The sequence below is a fragment of the Erythranthe guttata genome, chromosome 13 (genome assembly GCF_056151865.1).
Source record: "Erythranthe guttata isolate IM_541 chromosome 13, IM_541, whole genome shotgun sequence".
NCBI classification, from domain to species: Eukaryota; Viridiplantae; Streptophyta; class Magnoliopsida; order Lamiales; family Phrymaceae; genus Erythranthe; species Erythranthe guttata.
Genome location: NC_142545.1, coordinates 12,247,932 through 12,275,150, shown reverse-complemented (window position 1 = coordinate 12,275,150; position 27,219 = coordinate 12,247,932). Strand labels below are relative to the sequence as shown.

General features: G+C 34.4%; 4 protein-coding genes and 1 non-coding gene across 5 annotated transcripts; 4 read left to right on the top strand and 1 right to left on the bottom strand.

Annotated features, from left to right (window-relative positions):
• The first annotated feature begins 4,656 nt into the window (after positions 1 to 4,656).
• Positions 4,657 to 4,729, top strand: TRNAE-CUC (transfer RNA glutamic acid (anticodon CUC)). The gene has a single exon. It is a non-coding gene; the product is annotated as a tRNA-Glu (tRNA).
• A 269-nt stretch (positions 4,730 to 4,998) lies between these two features.
• LOC105967262 (aspartic proteinase nepenthesin-1) lies at positions 4,999 to 6,210 on the bottom strand. Its single transcript, XM_012991868.2, has one exon. It carries the CDS (start codon positions 6,208 to 6,210, stop codon positions 4,999 to 5,001), a length of 1,212 nt encoding a protein of 403 aa, XP_012847322.2.
• A 6,696-nt stretch (positions 6,211 to 12,906) lies between these two features.
• LOC105966876 (interactor of constitutive active ROPs 4) lies at positions 12,907 to 15,428 on the top strand. Its single transcript, XM_012991456.2, has 3 exons — positions 12,907 to 13,248; positions 13,795 to 13,871; positions 13,964 to 15,428. Exons 2-3 carry the CDS (start codon positions 13,858 to 13,860, stop codon positions 15,084 to 15,086), a joined length of 1,137 nt encoding a protein of 378 aa, XP_012846910.2. The 5' UTR covers positions 12,907 to 13,248; positions 13,795 to 13,857; the 3' UTR covers positions 15,087 to 15,428.
• Positions 15,429 to 15,896: 468 nt separating this feature from the next.
• LOC105967253 (aspartic proteinase CDR1) lies at positions 15,897 to 17,207 on the top strand. The gene has a single exon (XM_012991858.2). The coding sequence runs from the start codon at positions 15,897 to 15,899 to the stop codon at positions 17,205 to 17,207; it is 1,311 nt and encodes a 436-aa protein (XP_012847312.2).
• A 376-nt stretch (positions 17,208 to 17,583) lies between these two features.
• Positions 17,584 to 18,900, top strand: LOC105967243 (aspartic proteinase CDR1). The gene has a single exon (XM_012991847.2). It carries the CDS (start codon positions 17,584 to 17,586, stop codon positions 18,898 to 18,900), a length of 1,317 nt encoding a protein of 438 aa, XP_012847301.2.
• Positions 18,901 to 27,219: the final 8,319 nt, after the last annotated feature.

Sequence of the window (27,219 nt, the reverse complement as noted above, 5' to 3'; positions counted from 1 at the left end):
CAGCTGCAGACCGTCTAGTTGCGTTGGATTATTTGCACAATGCTATCCAAGAGTATTTCAAGGAAGATCTCCCACATTCGGTATGGGCTCCCTATCGGATGGGGAGTTAGATGTTATACCTTGTTATTTACACTGAGTTGATTTCAACCGTAGATTTGATTAAATAACTAACCACTAAGCAGTAAGCACACACATACATAAGTGTAGTGTGTTTACGTGTAAATTTACCTTTCAAATTGAACCAAATGTAGCATCTTATCTCTATCAAAGTGACTTTCTGATTGGAATATGCGCAAGTAATTTCGGCATCTTCAGTGCATTAGAGAAGTGGGTGTATGATATTGCCATCCTTACATGGAATAGCCTGGCCCTAGATAATAACTTTGTTTTTATTTTGTGCTAAAATGTTTTATTCCATTGCCTAGATAGTTATAGGAATTTGCATTCCCCGATTTTTGTATTTTCTTGTATTTAACGAGGCCTCTCTTCTTATGAAATAAAATTTCTTTTTTGGTCAAAAAAATATAAAGAATCAAAGTAACATCTAAACTTTATATGATTTGATTGGACAAATGATACTTCAAAAAAATTGGGCAAATGGCAAATAAGCCCATGAAAGGGCACTTTTGTCTTTCTAATATTTCCAGCTCATTCAAATTTATTTGCAAATAAGAAAAACCCTTTTATATATACCAAAATTACTCCCAATTCATTGAAACTCAATTCAACTCCAATTTCATGATTTACACCCCAATTTAGCTCAATTATACCAATTAACCAATTTTGACCATAATTTCAATGTTGACCCGCCACCACCGGAAACCGCCGGTCAGCCGCCGTTGACAGCCGGTCCACGGTGTTGACTTTTTTTTTTTTTTGAATTTTTTTTTTCAATTTTTTTCTTAAAAAAAATATTTTAATTAATATTACTGTCTTGGCTGCTAAATTATCTCCAGCATTTATTTAATTGTCGGAGACAGTAAACTATTAATTGACCTTTTTTTTTCTTAAAAAAATATTTTAATTAATATTACTGTCTTGGCTACTAAATTACTGTCTCTAACAATAATTTAACTGTCGGAGACAGTAATTTAACTACTAATTGACTTTTTTCTTCTTAAAAAAAATATTTTAATCAATATTACTGTCTTGGCGGCTAAATTACTGTCTCCAGCAGTTATTTAATTGTCGGAGACAGTAATTTAACTGTTAATTGACTTTTCTTTTTCTTTTTTGAAATTTTGTTTCTTCTTAAAAGAAATATTTTAATTAATATTACTGTCTTGGCTGCTAAATTACTGTCTCCAACAGTAATTTAACTGTATAATTTTACTATATTAATTAATTTTATCGTCTTGGCCAGCAATTTTGCTGTCTTCGACTGTAATATTACTGTCTCCGAACGTAATATTACTGTCTCGTGCAATAATATTACTGTTTGGGGCAGTAATATTAGTAATATTACTGTTCGGGAAAACAATATTCATAATATTATTGTCCCAAACAGTAATATTAATGTATGAGATAGTAATTTAGCAGTCAAGACAGTAATATTAACTAAAATATTTTTTTCTAAGACAAAAAGATATCAAAAAAAAAAAATCAACGCCGGAGACCGGTCGGAAAAAGAATTTCAAAAAAGAAAAAGTCAACGCCGGAATCTGGCCGGGAAAAAAAATTCTAAAAAAACATGATTTTCTAAAAAAACTTATAAAATTTATTAAAATGGCGGTTAATGTGATATATTTGTTTAAATCCGGGATCAATGTATAATATTAAGGAAGTTAGAGTATAATTGATTGAATTGATAAAAAATATATTATGGAGGGTATTTTAGACTAAAGACATGAGGATGAGTTTATTTGAAAGACTGTTTTTTTGTGGACCAATGTGCATTTAAGTTCCTTATAATGTCCCTTTTTGCCATTTGCGCAAAAAAATATTTAGAATTTTCAAAAGGTTTAGAATTTATTTTTACCGACTTTTAAAAAAAAAAATGAAAAATATGTACACAGTACCATATCAAAAAAATTCAAAATTTCCAAAATCATAATGAATTTTCATTTTCTTTTGAATTTTCTGGAATTGAATCAAAAATGAAATTTTTATTTTTGAAGTAGAAATATTTGATTTGTATGATTAAATAGAATATATGGCTAAGAGCATCTTCTACTGGTCTCAATATCAGTATTTTTTACCTAATTTAGGTGTTTATAGCCTCCCATCCTAAATTCCTAAATCATCATATGCAGATTTGGTTCTAGCCTCCTGTTAGACCCTTAGACGTGTTAGACCCTTAGACAGTGACATCGGCTATGACTCAAGTGTGGCCGAGTCATGGCCGAGAAAGAGTGCCAAACGAGGGTTGGCACAAGACAGCCACACATTGGTCAATTAGTGGTCGAGTGTTGGGCAAGCATTTAGAGTATTTGTCATATAATGCAAGGATGGGCAAGACTCAGGGCTATCATGTAATACCCCACATTTTCGAAACCCTAATCCTTAACCGAAATTCCATAACCCGAAAAAACCCTATATAAGAATTATTAGGAATTTAGCTACATTACTAACTCAATGGCTTTAAGTACTTTAATTGCTTAGATTAATAATCACTATATATCGATAAGATTATATAATTATGTGCCTTGTGTGCTAGAAATTTATTTATTTTATGTGCCAACTTTATTTCTATATATATATATATATATATATATATATATATATATATATATATATATATATATATATATATATATATATATATATATATATATATATATATATAACATATTTATTGTTTTAATTAGTTGTACATGATTAACGACTTATTAACATATTTATTGTAAATACATTAGTCTTAATTAATAAATTGATTTTTAAAATAGAAATACATTTTTTAGTTATTAATAAAAAAAATCGAATAAATATAAATATGCTTATTTTAACTAATTTGTATTTTTGGTATCAATGTTGATTAATTATTTTTTTTATTTACATAATACACTAATTGCTTTTAATAAAATATAATAAGCAACATGATTAACGAAACACACTTTAATTAAATATAGGAAGAGACCTTTAAATTGAAGTACATAGCTCATAAAACAACAAACAACATAACATGATAACAATCATAATAAACTACAACACAAATTATATAAATTGAAATTCTCATACACTACTTAATGGTCTTGATTAGTGGGGCGAATTTTACGACAATGTAGGACGTCCAGGTTTTACTTCTTATCAAAAAATATGTGCGTCTTACAACTCCAAAATCTGATAAATCAAGGAAAGCACAATAAAATAAGAAGGAGATTGGTAGAACACTTGTGCGATAAAAGTGATCAAATAGATGATGTTGATAATGATGATAATAATGGTGAATGAGACTTTTTTTTATTTTAGATTAATTTATGTTGTAATATTATTCATTTATGCAGTAGTTTATGAGATTATTATTTCCGTATGATTTTATTATGTGTACATTAATTTCAGTTAATTTTATTTCATGTTTAGATAGTTTATAACATAATTTTTTTAATTTTATATGTAAGTATTACTTCACATTGGATCTATAATTAATATTTAGAAAATATACTATATTAAAATTATGATAAATATTAAATTTAGTTTTGCGACATATATAGTGAAATGTCAGAGGAGACCTAACCAAATTTCATTTCCTATGAATGGCGAAATGGTGAAATATTATTATTTGATCTAAAATTTGGCGAAATGCATGGGAGACAAAAAACACAATTTTTTTATCAAACAGGGGATAGGGGAGTAAAATGGTGTGCCATCTTTAATGCCATAAACATTAAATCCGAGCATTGTGTGGATTGGTGCCTGAGCACCCACTCCCGACGAGGTACAACGATTCTTGGCTTCCTCTCAAATGGTTTTCTCTCACGAGGACCAAATTCAAGATCAATAAATCAAAATGTGTGGAAGGATTTTGGTTGATTTGGATGTTGAGACAGGGGGTTTGGAATATATACAAGGGACTAAATGGAATTTTTAAAAACCTTATTTTGGGTCGTCTACAAATTTTGGGGTGAATTTGTAATTTTCGAATCACTGATTTGAAGTGTATTTGGGTCTTTCAGGTTAAAAAACAAAATCAGTAGCACAATACGCTAGTGTAGCGCAATTCACTACAAAATTACCGTAATCCACTACGAAATTACTTAATCTACTAAAAAAAATTAGTAGGGTTGATAAGCAAGACACACACAGAGAATCCGTTACTAATTAAATAAAAATCTTGAGAGACAGGAAATCAAAGAATTCCTTATTGAAAAGAAATGAACTAAAACATAAATTAGCCTCAATTGTTCAAGCGAGAGTTTGACGAATTACGAAACTAGGGCGACGAGGTATCGTATCTTAATCGCCGCTTGGGGTTTTAAACCACTGCACATAGATGATAGATGTCGTCATGACAGTGGAGAGAAAAGAGATACTGATACTTGATAAACTACATAATATTATTATATCTAAAAAACAAGAATTCAAAGTGATACTGAAACATGCATTAAACCGATGTTTTGCAATCTTCAATATATAAATAAGCAAATGGAATAATTACTTGATAAAAAAATTGCACGTATGTTTTAAAAATTATTTTTGTTATGGAAACATATTCAACAATCCGTTGTAGTCTAGTTGGTCAGGATACTCGGCTCTCACCCGAGAGACCCGGGTTCAAGTCCCGGCAACGGAAACCTATATTATTATTTTCCTTTTCCTTTTCTTTTTTATTGTTTATCTATGTCAATTGTCAAGATATATTTTGGATCTTTTGTCCTTTTATGTTAAAATTACCAAACATTTATACATTCCAATCTTTAAGCATTTATTTTGCTATCACATAACAATTCTATTCATTCCCATCTTGAATTTATTTATTTTCTATATCCCATGGCATGATGGCAACACATAATACATTTTCTTGATACAAAAAAATGTGACCATGATGAATACAATTCTTCATCAAGCTTTATCCTGGGAGCAGTCCTCCTTACCAAACAAGAGTTTCCCATTGCCAACATCATATACAAATCTCACATTTTGTTGCTGATAAGCTCCAAGTAGCATCGTCATCGACATACCCTGCCTTCCGAACATCCCCAAGCAAAAGTAATCGTCTCGAAAACGGAATAAATTCGCCGCCCCAATCTCAAAATTTGACCCCTGGAAATGAAGAACCATACTTGGGTAGCTTCTAAACGCCTGTTGTACGCGGTAGCACAAATCCCCTAGAGGACTCGGAATATCATTAACTCTCGTGAGGTTAAACCTATCGAAATATTCTCTAAGTACACTCAAAACGACGTTATAAACCCCCATCTCGATATTAGATGCACCACTACCCACATCCAATACACATCCCTTCGATAAAGCCCCCCAAGGAAGGCTCAATTGTCGACCGTTGATGCTTATGGCCAGCAATCTCACATTGTAGTCGCTTCCCGAGGTAAGAAAACTAGTCTTCTGGAAACTTCCTCTGTCCTTGATATCGTTTCCGAATCTGAGAAATGTCGATTTAACGGGGGAACTAAGTTTCGGGAGGCAATAAGAGAATCGTCGAGCCGATTTTGTGCCCATTTGACTAATTAAGGAGAGAGGGGACCGGTTCATGCCCATGATCCCGGTTACCGCAGTGTTGCTAGAGATTTCGCCTCGATGGTTGTTCGAGCATCCGAAAGCGACCCCTTTTACACTCTCGGCCCCACGTTTGTTCGATGTGAAAGTGAAGGTCTCGACCGATGCAATGCCGGACGACGATTCGCCGCTCATGTACATCATGTTGAAGACGCACTCCCCGTTGTTGGAGCGTTGGAAGAATCGCGCGAGGGCGTGACTCGGGGTTAGTCTTTTGTAGGAGGTCGACGTTTTGGGATCGAATAAGGGGTAGTCTTGCTTGAAACAGTGGACGCACGGCGTGCACTGCGTCCATGTTAGTTCACTCCCCGTGTCGAAGATGAAGGTCCTTTTCCTCGGCGGCGTGCCTATTGACGCATCTATGGTGTACAAGTACGAGGATCGAGTGATCCGTGGCCGAATCGTGTTGGGGAAAATATCATTGTCGGTTATTTCTCGTCGGACGAGATTAAGGCTGAAACCTTGTGATTCATCTGAAAATACACATCTTTGGAGAAGAGATAGAAAGAGAACAAGTAGAAGGTGCAATATTTTAGCCATATATAAGAGAGTTGAATAGAGATGGGATTTTTAGGTTAAGCTTCTATAGGCTATATAGTAGGTACAAGAGATCTCCATTGATTACAATAGTAGTAATCAAGATAATTTTTCTAATAAACAAATATAATGAAAGCTTTTTCTTTAAACTGATATGTAGTAAATGATAATTTATCTCTATTAAATCTATACACATCTTCCTCTCAACAAAAAAAATAGCCTATACACATCTTATCTTGTTTTAGTTCATATCTTTTTTTAATGGGAGTTTTTATTTGCAGTACAATTTTCTTATATCCTACTGTCAAAATCTCAATCTGACTCTCGTGAAATATTTCCGGTGAAATGAAACGTTGTAAACCGTTGTCATTTTTTTCAGATGAAATCGTATATGAAGCAACGATTATCGATAACAACGACGGAAATATAGTTTATTTGCAAAAAAAAAAAAAGAACCGGAAAAATGCCTTGCTTCGGGCTTGAAATGATGGATCATGGCATCCACCATTTGAATCCCGGAGTGAGGGCATCACTGCATGTATTGAAGCCTGAAGCGAATATCAAAATTGCTTAATTTTTTTTTTTTTTTTTTATTTGCTAAACATTAAACAAAAATACATGGCCAATGATAATTATCTACAACATTAGTTACATTTTAAATTCACCTGCAAATCTCAACACCAACAATAAATTACATAAACAATGAATTAAATTTACATACCTCATACATTTGTATCTCGTCCAACTGCAGGTGTAGTAACGTCCGGCAATATCCCACTTCATGCAACGCGACTGCCCTTCCTCGTATGTCGAGGAAACCGGTGGCCAAAAATACGGGAAAATATCAAGCACTGCCTTTCACATATATTATTGATAAAAAAATTGTTCGATGAAAAAGTGAAAGTCTCGATCCAATGTCGGACGATGATTGGCCGCTCTCGTACGTCACGTTGAAGATACATTCTTTTAGACACATTTTTTGGAGTAGTGCTAGAAATATGACAAGTGAATGGTGTAATCTTTTAGACATGTTGTTCCAACATATATAGGGGAGTTTAGGGAGTTCCAACATATATAGGGGAGTTTAGGGAGTTTTAGTGATAAATACTATTATCCTACGAAAAAACTCATATTATAAGCTATATTTGCACAACTTTTTTCAGCAAATATCAAGTTTTCTATTTCTATCTTATCTGAAATTAGCGATGCAAAATTTCGGAGCGCTTTAGAATCAGCGGAAATTCGGAAATTACATTAGTATATAATATGTTGTTCCAAATTTGGATATAATTAATGCGAATTTTCATAATATTTTTCTACGCTTTTCGAAATTTAGCAGGAAAATGCAAGAAAATTCAAAAGAGGGACATGTCGCGATAAACAAAACCACATGTAGGAACAACAAATTGAAAAAAAAGATTTTCTGAAAAGGAAAAATCTCATAACAATCTTTTCTAAGGTTTTAATTTAGTTAACCTTTCCGTATTTATACTTTTCATATAAAATATAACATAAGTTATATTATGGAATTATAAAATATATATCATAAAATTATATTATATATTTCAAAAAACGATCGAAATATTCTGAACTAAAATCGGATCGGAAATCGATTTTCAGTAATTTTATATACAATTCCGATTCCGTTCCAAATAAATTCCAAAATATCGGAAATTGTATTAGAACAATTTGTATCTCTGATTAGATTTTGCATTTTTCAATTTATGTATAATTAATATTTGGTGATACTTAATAAGTAATATACTAATGTACTACAATAGAACCTTATTAATATATACATACCTCCCTAGATATGACTTTAGAATGAAATTTGCAACTTTAATTGAATTGGTCAATATCGTGACTTTAAAATTACGCATTTTCTTTTGTTTTACTATTGGTGCTTATGTAAAGCTTATCACATGCTTTATCGTAAATGAATATGGTGAGATAGATTTATAATGTAACAAGCACCATGATATCTATTTAAGATATCTCTTGAAATATTTTGTCGTTTTAACTGTTAAAGAATAACAACAATTGAACGAGCTTTGTATTATTTCAATTTTAGCTCAACTGCTTGTATTATAGTACGATATGCTACCAAATTTTCTTGATATTTGCTAGTACGAGTGCAACTTTAATTTTTATGTTGCTACTTCCTAAGCATAATATAGATCCAAAATATTGCTACTGCGGTAGCATTTCAATTCACAACTTAGAGAGTTTTCTCTCTTATGTATCTCCATAAGTAACTTTATTTTATGTTACTTTTACTTATGTGTTCACATGACACATACCCCAAATTATTTATTCCTTTCTTGAAAATGAAACAAATTTTGCTCGGTCTCTTCTAGACACATTTTAATTATGAAATATTTGGCTTGTATTTCCAATTCACATAGATAGATCTTCAACTTCAATGATCCATAACTTATAGTTACATTTGTTCTTGAACTATCAAATATATATTAGGGTAAAATTCATTTTGCACCCCTGTACTATGATAAATGTATCGTTTACCCCCCTGAAGTATTGAAAACATCAAATACCCCCCTGCCGTTAGTTTTTTTCTTCTAATTCCGTTAGTCAAACACTTTGACCGACTATTGCAAAGAAATGTTGGCTTTTTTTTTTAATGAAAATACCCCAAAAAATTTCTATATATAGGAAAACTAACGGCACAAAACCCACAAAAAATGAAAACTAAAAGCCCTGAAATCTATATATAGAAATTTTTTGGGGTATTTTCGTTAAAAAAAAGCCAACATTTCTTTGCAATAGTCGGTCAAAGGGTTTGACTAACGAAATTAGAAGAAAAAAACTAACGGCAGGGGGGTATTTGATGTTTTCAATACTTCAGGGGGGTAAACGATATATTTATCATAGTACAGGGGTGCAAAATGAATTTTACCCTATATATAATTTCAAACTTTGTGGTATTTCTCATATCGTTGAATCACAAAGTGAATAGTTCATTCTGAGTACATATATATAATCTCAAGATTTGAGTTTTATTGCTTAAAATATGTACTCAATGTGAGCCCGAAGGCTTCATATAAATTATTATAGTGCTTGTCATGAAATAATGGTACTATAATTAACTCAAATCTTCATATATATCATTGAACCACAAACTCAATAGTTCTTTCGAGTACAATATATTATTCAAATATCAAGGTTTTGAGTTTTATACCTTGAATTTATGTACTCGATTTAGGTCTCAAGCCTTTATAGTTGGTACTTAATCGTAAAATAATAGTACCTTGAGTGGGAATAACCATTAACTCAAATATTCAATTTTGAGTATCATCACTTAGACCTTGAGTCCAATATATTCAATCGAGACTTATAGTCTTCAAATTTAATCTAGGCCTCAAGTCTTTATATTTGATATGCCTCCACAAAAGCTTTCAAGCTTTCATATTTATAGTAAGCTTCGAGCCTAAAATTTATGAACTTCGAGTTCTTTTTCGATTGATGAAGCTTTTCAAGTTGCATAAACTAGAGAGCAGGTGTTTTTTTCGAGTACAATATATTTTCAAATATCAAGGTTTTGAGTTTTATACCTTGAATTTATGTACTCGATTTAGGTCTCAAGCCTTTATAGTTGGTACTTCATCGTAAAATAATAGTACCTTGAGTGGGGAATAACCATTAACTCAAATATTCAATTTTGAGTATCATCACTTAGACCTTGAGTCCAATATATTCAATCGAGACTTATAGTCTTCAAATTTAATCTAGGCCTCAAGTCTTTATATTTGATATGCCTCCACAAAAGCGTTCAAGCTTTCATATTTATAGTAAGCTTCGAGCCTAAATTTTATGAACTTCGAGTTCTTTTTCGATTGATGAAGCTTTTCAAGTTGCATAAACTAGAGAGCATTTTTTTTTTTAATAATATATCACTCAAATCTTCGAGTCACTTGATTGCACGTGCTCGATTTGGGCTTTAAGCCTCAATATATAATAAAAATCGTTATAGTACTTTGATCATGAAAGAATAGTACTATAAATGGGGAATACCCACTAACTCCAATATAATGTTCAAGAGTCTTATCATTTAGACTTAGAGTCTTAATATATTCAATCGAGAATTCTAATCTCGTAAGTAATCTAGGCTCTAGGCCTATAATCGTCCCTTTTGTTGTTAGAACATCATGTTCATCTCAAAAAATTCGCACAAGGGACAACTCTGGCAGAGTTGAGTATTTTAAGCATATCTCTCTCGATCGAGATCCGATTTTGATGATTCAAATTGTTTCGAAAAGCCAACAGAAAATGCTACACGTTTCGTACATGCATTTTCTGAAATTTGGACATTATCATATCAAAAAATGGGCTCAAAGTACGAACTCGTGAATTGCACAAAACAATCACCTACTACAGTATTAAGTAGGGCTGGGACTGGGTTGGATCGGTCGATTACCAGCCTAAAAACCGACCCATCCGTCAAACCATTTTTGCTCAAATTTGAAAACCGTTGCCGACCCAACCTTTGTGGTTCGGTTGATGGTTGACAACCGAATATTTGGTTTTGGAATGGGTCGGTTAATGGTTTATACCCGACACCTAGTTCACTTAAAAAAAATCAAATTTTGGAGTAAAATATCCAAATTTTGTGTCATGCCACGGGGCGATCATCATTTATTAGTTCAAAATAATTAATAACAATTTAACGAAAAAATATAATTAAGAAATCCAAAGTAATTTCAAACAATCACAAGCGTTTAATGAAGTTTTGTGGGCTTTTTGTTTAAGTTTGGACATAAAGAAACTGGTTAAAGATTTAGGTCAAATTTTTTCCTTTGTTAAAGAATACTAATTGTTTTCATAATTTCACTAACCACTTAAGAAAACACGGCATTTATTTTATATTTTTAATAAAATTTTAATAGTATAGTTGGATAACCGATAATTATCGGTTAACCAACTTTTGATAATAATAGAAACCACCAACCAACCCATTATAGATGGGTTGGTTAAAATTTTCGACCCGATCCAATGGGTCGGTTAAAAATTGATTATACGCCTAAAAATATGGTCGGTACTGGATCGGTTGGTGGATAAAAACCAATCCAGTCCCAGCCCTAGTATTAAGATTGTTAATATTTCATCAATTCAAAACAATAATAAAATATTTGAAATCAACTCCCTTTTTTTCTTCTATGGATAACAAATTATCTTCCTTGGATCATCTTTACTCGAAAATTAAAGTAGAACAATCGTGCTCATAACGTGTTGAGAAACTAGGAAATAATTTACAAGGAGAAGAGAACAATATAAGGAAAATAGAGATATTATTCCATATCTTCAAGTGTACAAATACATTACATGGTGCTCTATATATAGCACTAGAAAGACCTCTCAAACGTCATGAGTTACAAGACCATAATGGGATCATCAATAGGTATTATGGTGGGATAATGGTGGAAATGATGGTGCTTGATGATGGTGAGTAACGGTGGTCATCCACATCTTTAAGAATTCATAACAGATAATTCAATTTTGATATTTACTATTTAGCATTAGAGTTGCTCTGTGTAAGTTAATTTTTACAATATATCTTGTTTAAATCCAAATATTTACAACTCTGTAACTACCAATTGAATATGAAGATCCCATAGCTTAAAGTTAATGAGTAGGGGTGCAAGTTGGAACGGAAATTTCAATTTCCGCCGGTTTGATCCGAAAAGTTTCGATTTTGGAACAACTTTTTTCATTCCGATTCCCAATTTTTCCGATTTTTTTGGATTGAAATTGGTATTATATAAAATAAATTTGGAATTTCCGATTTCCAATTTCCGATCCGATTTAATTTCCGAAATTAATTCCGAAAAAGTCCGTTTTTTTTTTCTGAAAAATATACCCATAAATAATATATATTATATAATATTTATTTTCCAAAAAATACACCTATAAGTTTTGTTTTAGGATTTTAGAATAATGAATTGTTGTTAGAAGTTTTATTGGATATTATGTTGTGTTTATTTTTATTTATTTTTTTGAACTGAAATTTAGTAATTATTAGTTTTACTTCTATCGACGTGGATGTTCATATTTTTAGAAAATTATGAACATTTTCGAAAATTTCCACTAAGTTTGAAATATTAAAGCTTATGTGATTTCCTATTTTTTTCCGAAATTCTGAAATTTTCGGGCTTTTTAGAATTGGAATAAATTTTTAGATTCCGAAAATTTTGGAATTTGAATTGAAATCGGAATTGATTTTGTACTTCCGAATTTTTTTGGAAATTCTCCGAAAAGGGTAATTTTGATCCGATCCATCCGACTTTCACCCCTATTAATGAGCAGCAATTCAACTTTACAAATATTCTTAAACAATTAATTAAACTAAGAACATTCCCTTTCAATAACTTGCAAGAGTCTCCAAACACCACAAGAGACACTTTTTTCCTTTAGAGTGAGAGAGAGTAGTAGCTCCATTCTTCAAATTCAAAGTCTTATGAGAGAGAGAGAGAGAGAGAGAGAGAGAGAGAGAGAGAGAGAGAGAGAGAGATGTGTGTCAGTGTGTGTGTGCGTGAGAGAGAAAGGAAAGGACAGACAATATCGTCCAAATCAGCAAAACTGAAGATCCATTAAGATTTAAGAATCTCGTTTCCATTCATTTGTCTTTCATACCAACCTTGTCAAAATTACCTTCTTGTCCTCTTCCTACTTCACATATTCCATCCCAACCCTCACTTATTTAATTTAATTTTTTTTTCTCCAGTAATAATAAAAAATAAAAAAAATAAAATATTCACAATTCAAACTTTCAAACTGGTATTAAAATTTTTTAAACCCCCTTTCTCTTTCAAGTAAAGCCTTTCTACCATCTCGTGTCCCAATAAGAGCTGTCAATACAACATATACATACACATGTGCGTGTATGTATATATTATATATATGTACAGTTTCATTCTTAAATGCAATTCAACGGTTTCAAATTTAATGCCATTTTCTTTATGGTGCTGCCAACCATAGCGTCGCTGCTCTAAGAAAAAAGAAAAAAAAGAAGAAGAAGAAGACGAAGGGGTGAGATTTTATTTATTTATGTATTATTTTTTTTTTAAATTAAATATTGCATTTGTTAGTTTATACTGGTTTCGTTGTCTGTGTTCGTTCTGCTACTTGAATTTGAAAATAAATAATTGGTAATAAAGAAACCCCTTTTTTGTATATCTTCTTACACTGTGTTTAGGGTTTTCTTTTTTCTCCTCCTTTTTTTGTGTGTCTGAAGAATAATGGAATCTAGGCTTCTCTTTCAATTTGAATCACTATTTGTAGATCCAACTCATTTCACTTTTTTTTTTTTTTTCTTTTTATAATTTAATTAGGAGAATGTCCTAAAAAAAACAGGGAGATCTGCATATATTTGTCACTTTGTTTATTTTGATCTGAATGATTGCATAGAACTAAAAGTTCTTGATGAGAAAATGATGATTCATTAATGGTGCCAACACTTAAAAAAAAAAAAGTCATCATCAATAACTATATTTAGCTTTCTATGTATTTGATTTTACGAGGTAGTTCGAAGCCTATGCCCCGGTGCTAAACGCATTTCGTATTTTCTTTGTGCAGATCAAATTGCTGGGAGATCTCATATTTAGTTTTTTTTTTTTTTCTTCTTTTGAATCGGACAAAATGCGACGAACAAGGTATTCTCAAAATCTAGGGCTCACAATTTGTTTAAAAAGTTATTATGATTATTTTAATTATCCATCCATCGACTTCTCGACGGTTTCTACAGGGCAGCGACAGAAGTAGCTACTCAACGGCAATCCGCTCGTGGTGGGCCCGCCCCAACTAGTAATCTCAGAACGTCAAGCTCCGATTCCGATCCTCCGCTTCATCTCCGTCCTAGGAGCGAAAGGGCCCCGAAGCTAGCCGATGGCCGATCGCCACGTGGCGGCGCTCAATCTCATCCGTCCAACCCGAAGAAACTCGGGACACGCATTGCTGACCTGGAATCCCAACTCGGCCTAGCTCAGGAGGAGCTCAAAAGCCTCAAGGACCAATTAGTAGTCTCCACCGATTCCTCCAAAAAATCATCGCAACAAGATCAACTCGACAAGAAGTCAAAGAAACAACAAAAGTCAACCGAAATCGAAGAGAAGACACCAACATCGAACACAGCCAAAGACGGCGTTATTCCTTACGAAACCCAAGAAACCGATGTTTTTGAGGTTCCGATCGAAAAATTAACAATGGAGCCCAAGGCTGAAGAAGAAGAAGAGGACGAATTCAAACCTAACCCCGTCGATTTATCCGAGCCGGAAAATCCATTATTTAACGAGTTGGATTTAAAGAACGACGAGATTAGCTCTCTTAAAGCCACTTTAGAAGAGAAGGATATTGAAATGGAAGCCCTTCGCCTAGAGAACAGTACCTTAAAGAGCGAGCTCGACGAAAAGTCGGTCAAGATTTCATCAGCTCAATCCGAAATAAACGAGTTGACTCTCAAGTTGACTAATGCATACGAAGAGGCAGAGAAGAGCAAAAGCAGTCACTTAGAGATGAATGAAAAGTTAGAAGCTGCTGAAAAAGCTAAGGAGGAACTCGAAAACGAGATGAAGATGCTTCGTGTGCAAACGGAGCAGTGGAGAAAGGCGGCAGATGCGGCGGCTTCCGTTTTGTCTGGCGGAGTTGACCAGATGAATAACGGGAGAAGAATATCGGAGCGGTGTGGGTCGATGGATAAGATATTATACGCACATTCGTACGAACATGTCGGTGGATACGGTTCTGGTGGCTATGTGGGGTCGCCCGGAATTAGTGACGATTGTGACGATGTTTTTGGGAGTGAGAAGAGAAAAGGTTCGTCGGGTATGCGAATGTTTGGTGATCTTTGGAAGAAGAAGGGCCAAAAATAAAATAAAATAATAAAAAAAAGAAATAAAAAAAAAATCTCCCACCTTTTTTCTCTTGGTGATGTTTTTTTCAGGGTTTGAGAAATGGTTGCTTGCCATTTTTAATTTGTTTTTTTTTTCAATGTGATTGTACCGTTGACTGTTGTATCGATTTTTATTTATGGTAGTGTATGTTGAAGAAAGACGACGTAGATTAAATATCGGAACTTCGTTCGGTGTAATAGATGCGGTCGCTGATTACTGTTTATATTGATCTTTGTAAGACCACTTAGCGAAGAACACCGTTTTCTGCTGCAAAGCTTGTTCTGTTATGTATGGTGATTAAATATTTATCGGATTTCAAAATTTATATATGTTAGTTAAACCGTGTTTTAATGATCTTTATTGGGGTCGGAATCGAGTATTTTTATTTTTCATTTTTTTTTTCTTCTCTTCCTTTGGGGCACTTGTGTAAGAACTCCAGTTCTTATTGCATTGAAATTGTAATAACATATCTGTATTTACAGTTCTAATTACATCCAAAAGGTAATAAATATTACATTACATGATATGCATGTATATATTATATACCACCACTTGTTGCATGCAGCTAGGGTGCTTTCAGTAAAACGATCACAAAAGCACCACCATCACAACAGATTAAATTAAAATTAATTACGCATTAAATAAAAGCAAATCATCAAGACATATATGTAATAACTCAACACATTATCTCTCTCTCTCTGGCTCTCTCTCTCTCTCTATATATATATATTTGTGCAATACAATATAATACCATTGTATTGTAACAATCTCTCTAGTCTTTGCACAAACATGGCTCTAACAATAAAAATTGTGATATGCCTCTTCCTTAATCTCTTATCACTTGTAATAATCTCAAGTGGTTTAAGATTGAAGCTCACTCACAGAGATTCTCCAAACTCTCCTCTCTACGAACCAAATCTCTCCGACTTCGAAAGATTCAATAAAGACGTCGAAATCTCCCAAAACCGTGCCTCTTACTTTCACCAAACGAGGCTCCAAAACTCGTCGTTGCGGGCCCCAATAAAGCCCCATGACTACACGTACACCGTAGATATAGGCCTAGGCACACCCGTCGTCACTCGAACGCTGATATTCGATACGGGGAGCCACCTCACGTGGACGCAGTGCAGGCCATGCATCCGATGCTTCAAACAAGAACAACCTCCTTTCAACATGAGAAATTCGAGCTCGTTCGGGGTTATTTCTAGGAAGAACAAACTCTCGAAGGGCTTCACATGCAGTGCCACTCGATGCTTCTACATCGTCCGGTACTACAGCGGGCAGTTTTCTAGCGGACTTGTGGCGGCGGAGGATTTCATGTTCGAAACTAGTGCCGGAGATTCTCAAAGAGTGGCTGGTATGGTTTTCGGATGTGGGATCATTAACGGGGCCGATTTCGGTAAAAAGAACGCGATTAGTGGAGTGTTCGGAATGGGTAAAGAGCCCGTCTCGTTTGCTCGCCAGCTTGGCGCGAGGATCAAGAATCGGTTTTCTTATTGTCTGACGAAAACCGACTCGAAAAATAATACCAAAGCGTCGTACTTGAGGTTCGGCGACGAGGCCGTAATAAAAAACGGAACGAATGCTCAAACCATGCGTTTTTTACATACAACAAAAAACAATCTCTATCTATTGAACTTGATCGATATAAGCATCGGCAGCCAAAGGTTGGGACTAAAACAAGGTACGTTTAAGGAGGGATGCGTGATTGATTCCGGCTCTTCGGTTAGTCTTTTGAACGAAAACGCTTTCATTAAGGTGGAGAAATACTTGGTGGCTTACTTTTGGAGTTTTAAGAATCTTAGAAAACTCGTGGGGAAGGAAGTTCCAAAAGGGTTTGTTTGCTATGCAAATTCCAGGAAAGATTTTTTCGGGAAATTACCGGACATGACGTATCATTTTGAAGGGGCCGATTTTCATGTACCGTGGGAGAATGTTTTCGTGACGATTGAAAACGATGCGTTTTGTTTGGCGGCGATGAGGTCCAAGAATACGACGATTTTGGGAGCTTATCAACAAAGGAATGTCAGGGTCGTGTACGATTTGAAGGACGATAAGCTATCGTTTGCACCGGAGGATTGTTCGCGCGATGCAGTATAATTTTATCTTTTTCATTCATTTTTTTTTTGCTACTTCAAAATTTAGATACTATATGACTATGTTAGTTAAATCGCTTTTTAAACGATCTATCGAAATCGAAATCGAGTCGTTTGATTTGAATCTTTTTTTCTTTCTTGGTTGTGTAATATTGTAGCAAAGACATGGAATTTCAATAAAAAAAACATGTGCATTTCCAATTTTAATTGCAAGCAAAATGCAATAAATACACTACAAGATAGAGTCATGTATCAAAATTTATTACACCTAAAGAAAAAGCAAATCACAAGATACTGTAATAACTCAACACATTATCTCTATATATTTTTTTACATATCAATATAAGTATACATTAGTTGTTTTTCATCAATGAACAAACATGGCTAAAACAATAAACCTTGTAATTATCTGCCTCTTCTTCAATCTCTTATCACTTGTAATAATCTCAAGTGGTTTAAGATTAAAGCTCACTCACCGCGATTCTCCGAACTCTCCTTTATACCAACCAAATCTCTCCGATTTCGAGAGATTCAACAAAAATATCGAAATTTCTAAAGCACGCGCTTCTAATTTCTTTCACCAATTTAAACCCCAAAACGTGTCCTTGCGGGCCCCACTGACGTACCATGAACCTATCTACACCGTCGATATAGGCCTCGGCACACCCGCCGTTAAAAGAACATTCATCTTCGACACGGGGAGCCACCTCACTTGGACACAATGCAAACCTTGTATCAAATGTTTCAGACAAAAACAACCCCTCTTCGATGTTAAAAAGTCCGTTTCCTACAAATTAATGCCTCGAACGAACAAACTCTCGAAGGGCTTCGAGTGCAGCCACATTGGATGCGTCTACGGTGTGAAGTACTACAGCGGACAATTTTCAACCGGGGTTTTGTCGCTCGAGGATTTCACGTTTGGAACTAGTGCGGGTGTTCCTCGAAGAATTCTCAATATGGTTTTCGGTTGCGGGATGAATAATCAGGGCAGTTTTGGCGAAAAGAATGTGGCGAGTGGGATTCTTGGAATGGATAAAGAGCCGGTTTCGTTTGCTCGCCAGCTCGGAGCACGGATCAAGAATCGGTTTTCCTATTGCCTGACGAACATAGACTCGGGAAAAATCAAGGAATCGTACTTGAGATTTGGCGAAGAAGCTGTAATAAAAGGAAGGAACGCACGAAGCACGCCTTTCTTAAGGTCCACACCACACGCGCACTATATGTTGAAGCTAACCGATATTAGCATCGGCGGTCGAAAATTGGGACTAACACAAGGTACATTTCCAGAGGGTTGTCTTATAGATTCGGGCTCAGCTATCGGTCTTTTGAACGAAAAGGCTTTCCTCAAGGTGGAGAAATTCTTGACGGTTTACTTTTCGAGATTTAAGAATGTAAGAAGAGTTGTGGGGAAGCAAGTTCCGAAAGGACTCATTTGCTACATGAATGTTGTCCCGACCGGAAGTTTCTTCGCGAAGTTGCCGAATATGACGTACCATTTTGAAGGGGCCGATTTCGATGTTCCATGGGAGAATACTTTCGTGGTGTTTGCAAAAGGAATGTTTTGCTTTGCGGCGATGAAGTCTCAAAATGCGACGATCTTGGGAGCTCATCAGCAACGGAATGTGAGGGTCGTGTACGATTTGAGAGACGATAAGTTGTCATTTGCACCCGAAGATTGTTCAAGAGATGCAATTTGATTGAATTGAATCTCTAAATTGTCTCATATAAATGAAATAAATTGATTGTATAAACATGAACAACAATGGCCTGGAATTGGCTGATGATATGAAGTAGAATAAATAAAAATAAATAAGGATTGGTCAATTTTTTTTAAAAGAACTAGTAAAATATATTGATTGTGCCTCAATAAAAATAAAAGAGAAACAATAGAAAAAATTTAATGACAAATAATATGTATCTATATCTATACTACTTATAAAAGTGGGAATGTTAGGGGAGGTTTCTTCCCTTTTTTGTGATGACCAAAATGCCCCTATCAAAATTAAAATAATTAATATTAATTTATAATTAGTCTTTTAATGTATGTTTATGAAAATAATTGATATTTTTTAGAGTTCAATGTATAAGGCATCTGAAAAGATGAACTCATGTATCTATTAAATGTTAGTCATATAAGAAATTCAAAGAAACTCAATGGTCGATAATTCAATATGAATTTCAATTTTGCATCAGTTACACCAAAGAAGAAATAAATGATCCTAACTTCCAGTTTCAAGTTCTCATTCATCTTTTCTTTCTCTTCTCGATTTCTTTTTTGTTTTCAGTTCTATGTTTAATTGTTTGAACCCTAAATTTTGAGAAATTGATAAAGTTTTCTAGATTAATGAAGGAATAAATCCTCCATATCAAGATCGGATTGAGCCTCTGTTAATAAAGTTCGTAAGTTATTTTGCATATTTTTCCCACTTCTATGTATAAGTTAATTTTTTTATTCATTTGAATTAATTGACCTAATGAGACATGTATGGGTTATATGCATGGGGTTATTGATTTAAAATTATTTCTACTCAGGTAATTCATAACACATGTTTCAGTTTCATAAAATTAATGGTCTATGCATGGGGATTATTGATTTAACTTTTATCTACTAAATTTACTTGCAATTACATTTTATTTTTCCATTCAATTCTTTATTTATGTATTGGCAGGTAAGATTCATTGTGATATAGTTTGTGACTAAGAATGTTATACGTGAAGTTTGTAAGGACTTTCTATTTCAATTGACTTCTTCTTGTCATCTCAAATTCACGTATGTACATTATCAGGGGCTCATAACAAAAGAAAGAAAATGTATTGATCCTGCAACTGCTTTATTTGCTTAATCCAAAGGTGATGTTGCATGACTTTGGGTTTAGTCAGTGATCCAATCTCATCAAAGTTGTTAGTCTTTCTCCAACAAGATTAAGCTATAAATTTTCTGGAAACCATAATTTAATTTTTGATTTCCGTGGCTCTTGGTATTCCACATCCCGTTTATGAAAATAGGAATTGAACTGCCGTGTTATTAATCTTTGCTAATGTTATGAATTGTGAGTGGATAAATAGGAAATAATTTGTTAAATGGGCTTTATATTGCTATTGGTAGTTTTGCATTAGATGATTATATTTGATTGTCATGTTTTAGTTACTCGGAGACTTCACTTTTGGTGGCTTGACTATCTCTATTGGTTAGTGATATAAATTTTAGGGGAAATTCTACTTTCCCCCCTTTTACTTTGGCTCGATATCACTTTACCCCATTCTATTCATTTGTCCCCCTATACTTGAAAAATTGTCTCAACGTGGTCCTCGCTGTTAGTTGCCTGATATTTGACCTTAACGCTGTTTGATCTAAGCTCTAAAATTACAAAACTGCCACCCCTCCCAATTTAAATAATTATTTAAAAATAATGATAATAATAATAATAATAATAATAATAATAATAATAATAATAATAATAATAATAATAATAATAATAATAATAATAATAATAATAATAATAATAATAATAATAATAATAATAATAATAATAATAATAATAATAATAATAATAATAATAATAATAATAATAATAATAAAATCAAGAAACGAGAAAACATAGTCAACGACGTCTGCCACCATTTATTTTATTTTTTTTTGAATTTTTTAATAATTATTTAAGCTAGGAGGAGTGGTTTTTTTTGTAATTTCCAGACTTAGATCAAACGGTGTTAAGGTTAAAGGTCTGAAAACTAACGGCGATGGCCATATTGAGACAATTTTTCAAGTAAAGTCATATTCAGCCAAAGTATAAGGGGGAAAGTGGAATTTACCCTAAATTTTATGCACTTGACTGAGGTTTTATGTTGTCTAATGGTAGACAAATATAACATGAAATTAAAAGTTATTTCTCATGTAATTTATTTATATAAACTTGTTTCCATGATTTTTATTTTGATGGCAAAAATTTTAATGCCCCTTGATTGTTTTATCTTCTATATTATTTGAATTTTTAGTGATTTTATTTGTTCATGAACTTCTTTATTTTCCAATTCATATTTTTTCCCTCTAAATATTAGGGTCCAATGGCTATAGATAGTTTCCTTTTCAATTTAGTAAGTTTTGTGTTTACTCCAAATTAAAAATCATGAGTTAAGTTTTAGGCTCTGATTGAATCATCAGTCTCCTTCTCCTTCGTGCAGACAATACCTCCCACCTTATGTAAAACACTTGTATTCGCTGTCGTGCTCTCATAAAAAAATTTAATGTTATTAGATATTAAATTCCTTTAACACAAATCTTCGATCTGGTTCCCATTACTATTCAGGTGAGTTTTAGAGAGATATTATTATAGAAAATCTACGAGCCATTCAAGGGGATACTAGAGTGAATTATGCCAGTTTACTTTATATGCTTTATCACCGTTATTATTGGAGATATTAGTGACAAATGATACACTTCACTAATAGCTTAAACTTTCGGTTGAGGTAGTCATTTAACAAGGTATCAGAGTCAGACCAAATGAAAGGTCATGAGTTCGAATCCCACCGCCATCCATTTCAAATATTTCAAGTGCAAGGCTTCAAATGTAATTTGCTTAAACTTTAGGGGGCGAATTGAATATATTAGTATTAAATAATAATAGCTTAATTTTTGGTTGAGGTGGTCATTCAACAACTATATTTGGTTCGTTTTTTTTTTCCTTTTATAGCAAGTCGATGTGATCCGTCAAAACTACAAGATAAGGATGTTGGATGTACATCATTTTTCTTAGACATGACATGCATGGAAGGTACAACCGTACATGTGAAGTCAACAACAAATGGATTCTCCGATCCATGGTGTAGTCACATGATGATGAAACTGATAGCTGAAGGACAAAATGAAGCCATCCAAAATGCATAGGGCAGAAATTTCAGCTCAATCTTGTATTCTCGAATGGTTTTACTAAATAGTTAGTTTAAGGAAGCTAAGTGAAGAAATGGTTGTACATGTAGTCCGTTCTTTGTTTTGATATTTCATGACATACCAATGGTTGAAGACAAAATGTTTTAGTTTCATTAATATATTTCATTGTTTTATTGAGGATTGTAGCAGGTTTTACTGTATACAGGTCAAGATTATGCTCTTGATACGCTCTTTTAGAATGCATTCAAATAGACAATCAACTCAGTGCTCTAGAATAAAGAAGGCACATTTTACTACCCTTGAGATACAAGTTCACTTGAGATATATCTTTCAATCGTTGTAACATATCAAAGATATCATTGTATGCGAACTTATGGACAATATCTAAAGTTCTTCCATGAATTATTTATTCTTTATAATTAGACATAGTTTCACTTTGTGAAATTATTATGTCATTATTTTGACAGGATGATGGCCTGATACATAGTATGTCAAAGTCAAAATGCCCTGAGGTATGTTATTAAAATATGCAAGTCTCTTTTTTGTTTATGAGAACCTCTCATCTTCTATGTTTCGAATTTATCTAAATTCTCTAACTCTAAAACGATCGATACCATTATAGAGCTACTCTAGACTTGCGGTCATGTGGAGTGATACTCTTTGTAAAGGTTTCACGAACCTAACCTTCTCTTTACACTACTGTGAAGCATATAGACCAATTAAATTTGTGTAAAGTATGTTTGGAACATAATTTATATTCATGCTCTTTGCTAGCTGGAAATTATGTTAATGCACAAGCTTCTAAGTTTTTTGTTTATTTTTCTAATGTATGTTTCATCATTCAATAAGAAAAAAAATGGAATTGGTTAAAGAGAGGGTAATCCATAATAAGCAGAGTACTGTTGCATAAGGACTAGGTGTGCCATGAGGAACATTACAATTGGATGATGCATTTTGGTTATCATGAGTACATTTGTTGTCCCACCAGAGAGTTATAAGAGTTGTATTAGTTTTTAATGATTTCACATAGACATCATTAACTTCAACAACTATCATATTACAATAGCAATACTAAACAAAATCTCGTAATTGACTGCAGATCTGATCATAAATCTCGAAAAATATGTTTTCCTAGGATTCACCTGAATTTCAATGTATATGCAATACAAAGAAGATAAGAGAAGCATTTTAAGTTTGATTTGATGTAGTTTACATTTCTCCAATGTTTATAGAAGTAGTGTTAAGTGTATATTTTTACACTTAATCGTACCTTTTAATTGGAGCTTTTGGTGTGTTTTAATGATAATTGGTGCTTAAAATGTTGATTTATTGTATTTTAGGTACAAATTGAAGAATTGGATAAGTATGGGGTAAAAACTGTAATTTTGGAGAAAATATGGGCGAAAAGTGAAGAAGTCAAAAATCTGAAGAATTATAGCCCAGACGTGCATCAATCTTTTACGCAATTTCAAGAGCAACGAAGCAATAACAAAGACGAAGAATTCGAAGATTACAAGCATAGTTTATCTTTTTATGAATTATTATTTTGTTTTTACTATAATCATGAGTTGCTAATTCTTTTATTCCTAGGATTTTATTTCGAACCCTATGTGGGATTTATGAACCCAATTCTATGATTTAATGCAAGTTTTAATTCCGGATTATTTCTTCTACTTGTTTTATTATGTGCATAAACTTGATCACATTATGTGCTTTTATGTTATTGTTAGTCGCATGAATCGGAAGATCGGGTTAATAATTAGAATTGTGGTAGAAGAGCCTTTGTGGTATTAACATATGAATATAGTTAATCTCTTAGGTAGCCATTATTGAGACTTGTGCTTAATGCTGTGTTCTAGAATTAATTGCGTAGGAATACAGTAATTGAATCTAGAGTATTAGAATCGTAATACACACGGAAGCGGGTTATGATTAATTTAGCATCTCAGGTTAATAATCTGAGTTAATTACTTGCATAATTGAAGGGATTGAGGGAGTAATAATCACATAGGGGGGAGAATAAAATCCCAGGTTTGCTTTCTCTGGATAAATGTTCGATTTTACTTGCTTTCTTGCTTGTCTTTTTAATTTGCTTAATTTAGTTTAGTTAATTTAGTTTATTATTCATCTTTCGACTGTGTATGGTGGGCTTGATAATAATTGATAGGATATAGCGTCTAGAATTAAGTAATTAAATATTCTCTGTGGGATCGATATCCGGACTTAATTGTCAACTATATTACTTGTACGATACGTGCACTTGCGTGTAGGTATTATCACCAACAAGTAGCAATATGTTTTTGGTCTAAAACCAATTGACTCATATTTAATAAAAGGCATCTTGTAATCTAATATGGACACAAAAAAATTATTTTCACAATATAATAATATTACGACACGTGCAACGCACGTGCACCTTGCTAGTTCTTAAAAAAAGGCTAAATTATTGAAAATATTTCTTTTCTTTCCAAAAGTAAATTTGTACCTTTGTCAAAATAACAATAGTTCAACCAACCCTTCTTAGGAGAGTTGATATCTAGCGTCTACTATTAAATTAAAGTAATATGGTTCGAATCCTGCCCCATCTCCTACTAATCCTATTTATAACAAGATTTGAATTTCTCAAAAAGAAAAATAAAATAACAATAATTCAAATCATTTGGTTATAAATAAACAAAAGAATGCACATGGAGCCCAAATTTTCTAAAAAAAAATAATATAATAACTAATACTTTTTATTTTTGTAACAGAACGACACCCGATGAAGGCCGGGGGTTAGGCTTGACCCCCTACCTGTTTATAAAACAAAATTTAAGAAGTATATAATGAGTTTTGCTCAAATTTCTACTGCCCAATATATGGCTAATAATAGCAATTGACAAACAAAAGACAATAGCTAACTAACAAAACGTTAAGAATACGGGCAAAATAGGTGGCACAAATAATAAAAAGGACAGGGGTGGGAATGATCATAGAAGGTCGGGGAAGACCAAGTAGACCGTTCGCCTCACCACAACAGCCGAGGCCACTTGCACTTTCGCCAAAAATGGGCGAAATAGGTATAACGGCTGCGATATGTGTGGCACCATTCGGCAAACAGTCTAGTCTTGATAGACCCAAACAATCCATAATCACCCCAACCCTTCCTAACATGTAAAATTCACGAAAATTCCTAAATTGCCAATAATATAAAAACGTGGAATGCATGGCACCTATGTGCGAGACTGTCGTCGAAATGATGGATATCCAAGCTGGTCCATCCGAATCATCTGCTGAATAGGTAGGGGAAGCTCCGCTGTTGTGAAGGTACGAGCCAACTCGGTCTGACACCCCAAGTTAGCTAATGCATCAGCGACTGTATTGCCCTCCCGGTAGATATGTGTAATCCTGTACTCCAAAGTAGAAAGAGAGTTCCGGATCGCCGTGAGAGAACTCTGAAGACTCCAATGACCTTGGTCCGTGGGCGCAATAAGTCGAACACCGACTTATGCGTCAAGCTCGATCCAAACTCTAGTGAATTGCCTCTGAATAATAAATCGCAGCCCCGAGGCAAGGGCATCAAGCTCGACTGCAATACTGCTCGGGGCAGAGATCCTCTCGTGAAATGCAAGTATGGCCTCAGCGTCCGAACCTCTGATAATCCCGACAATAGCTGCAATCTAGGTGGATGCTCTACGGGCTCCGTCTGTGTTTAGCTTTACCCAACCCGAATCCGGTGGAAGCCGAACAACTCGATGAGGTGTGAGAGTTGGTGTTCTGACTCGGTAATATAGGCCAAGAGACTCAGCCACGTGGGGAATGCCAGTCCAGCTGTCCGCCTAAAGTAAGTTGGTTTGGTGAAGAATCCTGATGTGCTGGATGACCCTGTAAATGATGGAAGAAGCACGGACCGTGATATCCTTGTGCTTGCTGTCAATTCTTGCAATCTATAAGTACCACAAGATCAAGCAAGGCACAATGGTCGTGATGTGTGTGTGGTGTGTGAGTGTGTGCGAAGTGAAGTGCTACCAATAAAGTAGAATTTGGGGTATTGCGTAGTGTGTGCAGGTGTATAGCCAAAAAGATAGAAAAAATGATGCCATACCCTCTTAGTCGTCGGGCTCTCCACGAAGATATGATCAATCGACTCAACAGAAAGAGACTCGACAGACTGAGATACAAGACTCGACACATGAATAGATGGATCTGGACAACAATAGCAACTCGAGGCGAGAGAGGTGCCTGGAGACTGAAGTTTGAGATCCACTGGAAGACGCTGAAGAATGAGACGCCAAAGAAAGATAGAAATTGTAGGAGTAAGACAAGATCCCCAAAATATACGAAGAAGAGGGGTAGGGGTATGCTGTTGTCGTATCAAGGCCCAAGCCGAGGTCAAGGAAAACTTGCCATCCGAAGAAGCTCTCCAAATGGGCAAATCACCCGAAGCACCAGAGATTGGGACCGAGCAAATCCTATCGATCAACTCAAAAGGAATATCCTCAGCTAGCTTGTTTCGATCCCACTGACCGTTAATCAAATAATACTCCACACGAACTGACGTTAGCCGACCCCCATGAATAATGCCCGAAAAGGGACCATCGTCAAACCAGTGGTCGTGCCAGAAATAAACATGACCTGGACCAATCCGCCAAATATTTGAGCTTGAACACGCTCACGGACACGGCACATGCGCTTCCACATCGTGCTATAGAGTGAAGACACAACGGATGAACCTGGGAACCGATTCCGGCAATACTTGTTTCGGAGAAAATGGGCCCAAAGAGAATCCTTAGCACGGAATCGGAACCAAAGCTTGTAAGTGAAGGCGTCAATCACATCCGTTAAACGCCTCAACCCCAAGCCACCCTCACCAACTGGCTGACAAATCGTCTCCCAAGCAACCCAATGAGGCCGGCGCTGATTACCATAAGATCCCCAGAGAAATCGGGCCATGCACTGCTTAATCTGCTGAATAATGTACTGCGGAGGTTGAATAACCTGAACAAGATGCAAAGCCATAGTCGAAATCGTACTCCGGATCAAGGCAAGACGGCCCCCGAAAGCCAAAGCGGTCCGAGCCCAACCCGAAATCTTGGCTTGCATGCGATCAAGCAAAGTCTGAAACAAACTGCCCCGGTCCCTCCCGTTG